The 8,788-nt window shown below is 33.2% G+C and overlaps 1 protein-coding gene across 2 annotated transcripts; it reads right to left on the bottom strand.

Moving 5' to 3' along the window:
- Positions 1 to 1,473: 1,473 nt before the first annotated feature.
- On the bottom strand, positions 1,474 to 6,688 carry LOC126707575 (probable amidase At4g34880). 2 transcript variants are annotated; one of them, XM_050407295.1, is made up of 6 exons: positions 6,440 to 6,688; positions 5,802 to 6,292; positions 4,665 to 4,876; positions 2,713 to 2,955; positions 2,289 to 2,481; positions 1,474 to 1,990 (listed from the first exon to the last, which is right to left on the bottom strand). In XM_050407295.1, the coding sequence occupies exons 1-6, from the start codon at positions 6,462 to 6,464 to the stop codon at positions 1,643 to 1,645; spliced, it is 1,512 nt and encodes a 503-aa protein (XP_050263252.1). In that variant the 5' UTR covers positions 6,465 to 6,688; the 3' UTR covers positions 1,474 to 1,642. The 2 variants fall into 2 exon arrangements, with proteins under 2 accessions (XP_050263252.1, XP_050263251.1); XM_050407294.1 differs by having other exon boundaries at positions 5,802 to 6,298; positions 6,440 to 6,682.
- Positions 6,689 to 8,788: the final 2,100 nt, after the last annotated feature.

Here is an 8,788-nt window from a genome sequence, read left to right as displayed (position 1 = left end):
GTGAAAAAAAAAAGTTAGGAACCAAATTGAGAATCGTGTGAAAATGTAGAGACGAAAAAGACTTTTATTCTGTTTTTTATTTATGAAACTCGAGTGTTTAAAACTCGATTTACATAGAAAACTCGAGTTTCATGAACTTGAGTTTCAAAAAAGTGGTATATTACTACTTATTTTGCAAACAGTGGTATGTTATTAATAATTTCCGCGAAAAGTGGTAAATGGCCGATTTGGCCTGGGGTTCTGATCATTTTGTTAAAATGTTCGATTTTGCCCTGCAACCTCCTTGATAGTGTTGTTTTGGCTACCAGCAGAGAGGTTGGCCTTGTCATTTTCTGTTATGTGGTTTTTGAATGTATCTTTCTTTAGCAAAAAAAAAAAAAATTAATTAAAAAAAAAAAAAAACAAAACTAAGTAGCCAGCTCACTCGTCAATATTTTGAGTTAGTATATTATTTAAGAGCACTAGCATCTAGGGATGCAAAATAAAATATAAAAAAACTTATTTTGCATTCTCAAACATCATCTATTTTTTCAACCTATTTTATAACTTATCTTATAACTCAGTTTTTATTTTTACATATAACCTCATAAAATAATATAAATTACCTAATAAAGTAATAAAAAGTACTCTCTTTCCAATCTCTTTTTTCCTTCACACACAACCACAAGACTAATTTTTTTTTCTTTACAACCTGTGAACAGTAAGGTTGTATATACCTTCCTGTAGCAAGGTTGCAAAAAACATAAATAAATAAAAAAGTAAAAAATATTGTGTCCTTGCTCTTGCCGATATGTTGGATATTCACAGCCAGAGGCAATCGACTTGCAAGACTTGGCAAGTTATATAATTAGACAAAAAATTGCTTCATAGAAAAAACTTTCCAAATTTTCATAAGAAATTTTTAATTATTACATTGTCTTTGGATCGTCTGTTTGGTAGAAGATGGTATCTCGAGCTTCATGGAACAGGCCTCTCATAGGTTAGCTCCATTGAGTCGGCCCGTAAGAGATATCAACTAATTTGGTAGAGGTTTTTAAAGATGAAAAAATGAATTGATATAAATGTCCATGTTTATTATTATTATTAGAAGAAGAAGAAATTAAATATACATTTTTTGACACATTTGGATGTTTTGGTTCTTTATCCTACATTGGTTGTATGTGTTTAATATCCGTTGTTTATAACCCCAATTTATAACTATTAAAGTTAGGCCATTTTGTAGTTGCATTCTAGTTATATAATGTATTATAAACCTGATTTAAAATACTATTATTACTATTTTCGTGTGTGTTCTAATAAATATAACTATTTACCAAAAAAAAAAAAAAAAAAAAGAGTTTAGTTGGCATTTAACTGCTACGTCATTAATGAAAATAGGCGGAAGGATAGTATTCAAAAGGAAATCTAATTAAAATTGTGCTAAATATAGAGAGTATAATTTGAAATTTTGTCCAAAAAAAAGAAGCCACACACTAACGTAAGTGAAGTTAAAATAAACATAAAGTCAAATATTATTTTTATATTTACAGCACATATATTGCTACTAGCATCCATACAAATCTAGCTTCATGACTGTTCAATATGAATAATAATCATATAAATTAGAGTAGAGGCTATAATTATGTATAATAGAGCCTTAAGTTTAAACTTTAGGAGGCTTCCTGATCTTTGTTGCTTGCTCAAAGCTATAGGCGATCTCAATCAGCTTTGGCTCTGAACCCTTTAGTCCTCCAAAGCACAAGCCAAACGGTTTTTCTTTAGAGTCATATCCAGCAGGGACAATCACTCCTGGGAAACCCCCAATTGCAAGGACGCAAGAAACACTATTACCAGGAGTCACTAATGCATCTAGCTTGTTCTTTGTCATCAATTCCACAAAACCTTCTCTAGTTAGTTTTTCTAAATTTGCCAACGCCTCCTTCTCTGCATTTCCAATTCCATTTGTTGCTTCAGCTTTTATAAACAGGTCTTGTCCATAATCTAGCTTCTCCTGTTTTGGCACCCATGGAATAATTAATAATTGATCAGTCATTGAGTTTTAGTAACAATAAGTTCATGACACAATATTTTCATAATTGTTGATGTGATGTGTAATTGCATATAATAAAAATAGAGTTAATAATCAGTGGTAGGTTTATGTGAAGGTGATGTTGCTCCAATCATAACTTACCATTTTAACAAGTTGTGAAAAATCTCATGTCCTTAGCATTGCTCAATTAGTTGAGTCAATCTAATATATAAATGTAGGACATTACATAATCAAGACAACCTAAGTTTATCATACTCACCAATTCTGAGTTTTCATTGTTGAAGGCAATCAAATCGGCTAAGGAACGGATTGGGGAATCCACCAACTCCTTTAGGTAGGCATTAATGCATATTTTAAATTCAGCCACCAATGCAGTTTCTTCATTGCTTGATGAATAGATTTTGTCAATATTGGCTATTTTCAGATTGTCTACCAAAATCGCACCTCGTTCCCTAAATAAATTTGCATGAAGTATTAGTATCAATTTTCCAGAGAATGATAGTACCATACAAAAACCTTACAAATTGATGTGTTAAATTTTAAACATAAAATAAATAAATAAAAAGTAATTAAAAAATTATTATTATTTCTTGGAAAATTAGTAGTTACCCTAGCATTTTTCTTTTTTTAAAATACATTTGATTGAGCATTGAAACTAATACATGGAATCAGTGTTTTGATACCTTAGTGTGTTAAAATGTTGCTCAATAGTTTGTTTCGCAATAGTATCATCTTTGAAATGGTACACGGGATGTTCCCTCACTATCCCCAGTCTCATTCCTCGCAGCCCATCAGCCTTAAGAAATTGTGCATAGCCACCTTCTGGAATGTACTGTGATGTTTCAATTGTTGCATTGTCATTGTGGTCAATGCCAACAATGGCATCAAGAACATAAACGGCATCTGCTACTGTTCTACATATGGGTCTGTTCCATCCAAATGAAGTTACTACCAATTTCATGCAATACTATGATGATGCACGTTGACAAAATTTGTGTAAATATTAGAAAAAATCAAACATAATCTGATAGTGTTAGTGTGTGTGTGTGTGTGTGTGTGTGTTTTTAATGTAAGACATAGTTATGATATCATGATAAAGTATATAGGATAATATAAAGAAAAATAAATAAATAAAGGAGATGGGCCAATTAGGGCAGCATTGAATGAAGCGCAGATGACAAGCTGAAACGAAGGCAAGGTGCTTGTGATGATTGAGGCTTGAATGCCGAACATAGTGCAAATCATACATCCGGAGGCTACTGATCAGATATGTGGTATGAAAAACTCTACGTGAAGATGACAGAGATGTGTGATTAGGAAGAAAGCCAATTGGTATCAAAGCTCGAGGTTTGGTCTTTGGTGAAGTTCAAGAGAAGATTATCTAGTGCACCTTCGACATTAGAGTTTTTTTTTTTTTTTTTGATAGGTAAGATATGCCTTCGACATTAGTTCAAGGTAGACACACGCAAAAGTCTGCTTTAGATATGGAAACGATGTTCAACTTTTTTTTAGGAAAGCTTATTTGGATTAAGATGGAGTTTTTGTAACAGAGAATGAAGATTGCTCCGTAAAATTTGAGTCAAGGTGGAGATTGTTATAAATTGTCTCAAATTCCTAATTTAACTTGGTTTAGCATTTCCAATGCATCTCTATTACCTAGCACATTTTCCTTAAAACCTCCATGCTGTCAAAAGATTTCTCCAAGTGCACCATTTGTTTCTTATGCCACCAGATTTGGTCAAAAGTTATAGCTGCAAACAAAATAAAAAGGTTTCTGCTCTCGCTGTCCCTAAACTTAAATAAAATAAAATAAAATAAAAAGAAACATTCTAGGAGGGCAGATATAAGTTGCCTAACATCATTAGCTTTCTCTATTTTGTTACCATGTACATATTATAAGAATTTCAATCCATGACAAACTTTTTTTGAATTGCAATGTGAAATGGTCAAAATACATTTACAAGTTTCATAATTTCAATTTTATGATATCTTCTAAGCCTTGCCATGTTAATGGTTAGAGATGCCTAGTCCAGTCCTAAGTATGCTATATAACTCTAGTATAGATTTTTATTAAAGAAAAAAAACTCTAGTATAGATTCATTGTAACTAATTTACTTGGACTGTAAACAAAGTAATCCGATCTTACTTGGAGCAAAAACAATGTAACCCTAATCCTACTTGTAGTGGAAATATTGTAACCCTTTGTTGGTTTATGGTTAGTCTATGATTTAGATTGCTATAATACTTTTCATTGGATTTATTTTAATACACAGCTTTAATAGAAAAGATGTAGCCATCAAGGGCTTTCCACTATGGATGTAGACATCCACGTTTATTCTTTGTGTTTTATCTCTTTCTTTTTCATTCTGTAGGTTCTTCCTAATCTATTCCCTGTGGACAGCATCAAGGCTCTCTCTCACATTGCTGTTAGCCACTTTGCAAGCTCATCCTAATTTATTCCCTAACAACCTCATAAACATCTTTCTCAAATATGATATGTTATGAGAAGACGATTTTTGTGGGCTCTGTTCCATTTCCCCTCCAGAGTTATTGGAGGTGGAAGGAACCTGGTGAGGATGAGTGGTGTAAGTCTTAAAATTTTCCCTGTTCAAGCAGAGAGAGAGAGAGAGCCTACCCCACGGTATCTTGTCTTTGTGAGATTGGTATGACTCCAGCTCGACTGGTGAGACCAACTGTTGGTTTGATGCCCACTACCAAGTTACAACTACATGGACATAAAATAGAGCCATCAGTCTCGGTCCCTAGTGACACTGCTGCCATATTTGCTGCTACTGATATTGCTGATCCACTACTGGACCCACAAGGATCTCCCATTGTATAAGGATTCTGCACACCATAGCAAAACAGTCTTATGGAACTTCTTAGGCCAAACTTATTTGTACAAGGAGACATGCTTGTTTTTCTTTTTGTATCTAGCTTATTTTATATGTAAATTTGCACATGATAGAAGTGGCTAGAAAGTTAGCTTATTTTATATGTAAATTTACAAAATCCCCAACGTGTTCATGTTGGACACACTGGAGACATTGATGCATGCATGTACCATATTGCATTTGTGTCTATGTCCATGATTCTTAGAATCCGTTTGGAAACAGTTTATTTAGCTGAAACTTAAAATTTTTTGCTGAAAGTACTATAAATAAAGTTAAAAGATAGTTGAAATAGTACATTAGGACCTATGAATAGTACAAAAAAGTGCAATGAGATCCATAAATAGCAGCAAAAATAAGTTGAATAGTTAAAAAAACTGGCTTTTTAAGCCAATGCCAAACACACCCTTAGTAAGACTCGAGGCAAACAAATCCCAAAAAAACATTTTAAAGGTGGATGTATGTAATGTGTATTGGATCAGAGGATACTGAGAAACTTCAAACAAGAGCAACCCAAGATCAAGGTAACAAGAAGATCTTCTGTTTTGATAATTTGATAGTTAACATGGGGGAGGGGGGCATTGAGCCCTAAATGTTTTTGTTAGAAACATTAGTAGATGTTAGTTGAGCTACAAGGGTCTTGGCAAGATAACAAGAAGATTAAGTTAATCTAGATAGCAAGATCAAAATTACCTCTACATTAGATTCGTAAACTACAAAATAGGAAGAGACCTAGCAATCCAAAATGTATTTTCCAACTATAAATATACTACAACTCCCCTCTCAAAATCATGAGAGAGAGCACTTCCTTTTTCAGCCCACACATGGTCTGACATTTAGTCAAACACTTGATGTGCTTGATTTCATGTTACAACACTCACCTTCCCCTGGCCATTTCTCGCGTTCCAGCCACTAGGTACTCCATGAGACCTATAATGAGCCCACTCGCTCAAGCTGGCTTTCCCCAATATGATAGCCCCAGCTTCTCTCAACTTGGTCACCACACCAGCATCGCGTGGCACAACCGAGCCGAGCAGTGCACATGAGCCAGCCGTGGTGTTCAGCTTATCCTTGGTTGCAATGTTATCTTTGACCAAAATAGGAACGCCATGCAACATAGAGAGTGACCCAGGTGCCTTGGCATTGCGCTCGTGGTCAGCCTGATCAGCTAGGTACAGTGCATCTGGGTTCACTTCCAAGACACCATTAAGAACCGGGTTGAGTCTCTCTATTTCTTTAAGGTAAAACTCAACGAGTTTCCTGGAGGTGAGTTGGTTTTGCTTGAAAGCGAGCTGGATATCATGCACTGTGGTTTCTCTGATTGACGAGAAGCCTAGGCCTTCGACTTCGATAGCTTGGGCACTGGATGATGCTGAGGCTAGGAGCAGGGATGAGAATATATATATATATAGAGAAGCTAATTATTATCAGTGGTGAAAAAAACTAGAACTAAGATTAACATAACAAAAGCATCTACTAAACTCTTAAGAATCACTAGCATATGCAAAAATTGACATACCTGATGAACAGGAACAACCCTCCATGAGAACAAAAGCAAGATGGGAAAGTGTTTCTTGAGTGGGTTAGAATGGTGTGTGTGGTGTGGACTATGGACAATGAACAACCCCAACTGCCTTAAGAAGTGTTTTAAACTAAGATTAGTACATTTGGTAATGATTTGAAAGTGGGCTTAAATAGTTTTACAAATTACAAGGATCTGCCATTAAGCTAGCTATAATCAATGATTTTAGATTTTAGCCTAAGGGTATGTTTGGATGTTCATTCTCTCCCTCTATTTTCCTTCCATCCAAACATAGCTTTTGTGCAATATTGAACCTTGTATTAGTTATACTTAACTATTAGTCGTCCTCTGCAACGCAACTCCACCCCATAGCAAATTATGCCATTGATGGGATTTAATGGAATAATATACATGGAAGGAGTACATTGGAGACATATGTGATTTAAATGAATTACAGTGATGAAAATGAAAATAAGTCAAAGATAGAGGGTATCATATGTTTTGAATTAATCGATTTTCTATTAGGCCTTAATCATGCATAATTTTATTTTTCTTCAAGTTTATGTTTATTATGGCTTTTATCTAGCATTTTTTTTTTTTTTGAATCTGCTTTTATCTAGCTTATATATACGCAAAAATCTCACTTCACCCCTTAATTATAGTTTATTAAAGCCTTAATAAAATGAGCCACATTTTTTTAATAAAAAAAATGTACCACTTTTTAAACAAGGTGCCTAAAACAAATTATCCTAAATCGACGCAAAAATAATTAGATAGGGAAGAGAATGAAGTTCATACTCACCTAATTAATTTTAACAAATATAATATACATGATGAGTAAATTTTGTATGTCCTGAGAGTGACAATTTTGTGTCACTTCACATGATTGGTGCATATGAAGAGTATAATACAAACAAGAGATTGTTATTATATACAATATTATACTATCTTTCTTTTTTTTTTTTTTTTTTTTTTTTTTTTTGAGAAAGTATACTATCTTTCTTAGTTAACAACAAGATACATCATTTTTTTTATTTTTTTTTATTTTTTTTTTTACATTTTATTATTATGTTATCATTTGAAATAGTGGAGGGAACCAAAGATTAATTAAAAAAATATTGGGTAAACTACATATTTGGTCCCTAATCTTTAGACTGAATGTCAACTTGGTCTTTAACATTTCAAATGTGTCAAATTAGTTCCTAACTTTTTTGTATTGGGTTAAAATAGTCTCTACCATTAAGTGATGAATGAAAAATGTTAACCTGGCTAACGGCTAAAATAAAAAATTATTTTTTATGCCCCATATGTTGCCACGTGAGTGGTTCATGGTTTTACCTAATTAAAAAAGTCCATAAACTGGGATTAAAAACCATAGAGTACTAGTCTAAAAAATCAAGCACACCCATTGAATTGATTCACCTCTCTAACAAAATATTAGAAAAAACACACACACGATGAGAAAATAAATCAAACCCACCAATTTATTCACTACGCTTTACACATTATTTCTAAAATTTTTCACTTTATTATTATCTTTCTTGATTTCCCAGTACAATGAGGCAAGCAATTGTTTTGTAGAGGCTGCCAACCCTTTATGCCCAGCATTTCCATCTCTTTTTTATATTATTTTTGGATCCATTTCCTTCTTCTCTTCTACATCATTATTTTAGTCCACCACCCTTACTAAATTCATCGCATCAATATCAGTCGTTGTCGTGTAAAATGATAGTACCCACATAGTGCTTCTTCTTTTTTCTCTTGCAAAGGAGCTTGCGGTGGTAGCGGAGGACAAAAAGAGTGGCAAGTGAGGAGGATCATATTGCATATTTTTACTGATAGATGATGATATAGGATGAGACGAAACAAAAAACAACGTCCTGCCTCTTTTGACTTTCAAACCCTTTGCTAAGGAATGCTACTATTATATTTGTATGTGTTTTTATCTTTTATTTTATTTATTTTTTATATAAGAATATTTGTACTTAGTTTGGTTGAGTTTTTTTTTTTTTTTAATTTTTTTTTTTAAATTATATTTGATATTACAACAAATTCTTTAAATTAATTTTCTTATTTTTTTTTTTAATTTTATGTGGCAGTACACGTGGCAGTATATGTAGCATAAAAAAATTATTTTGGTGGTTAGTCACATCAACACTTTCCATCCATCAGTTAACGACAGAAACTATTTTGACACAATACCAAAAGGCTAAGGACTAAATCGACATATTTGAAAGGTTGAGGATCAAATTGACATCTAGCCTAAATGTTAAGGAATAAACATGTAGTTTACCCAAAATTTTATAATTTACCATGCTGTAAACTTATAAGGAAGTTACTCAATCC

Source organism: Quercus robur, chromosome 11, assembly GCF_932294415.1.
Source record: "Quercus robur chromosome 11, dhQueRobu3.1, whole genome shotgun sequence".
Taxonomy (NCBI): Eukaryota; Viridiplantae; Streptophyta; class Magnoliopsida; order Fagales; family Fagaceae; genus Quercus; species Quercus robur.
The sequence above is the reverse complement of the archived record's forward strand: the minus strand, read 5'-3'. Positions and strand labels throughout refer to the sequence as shown.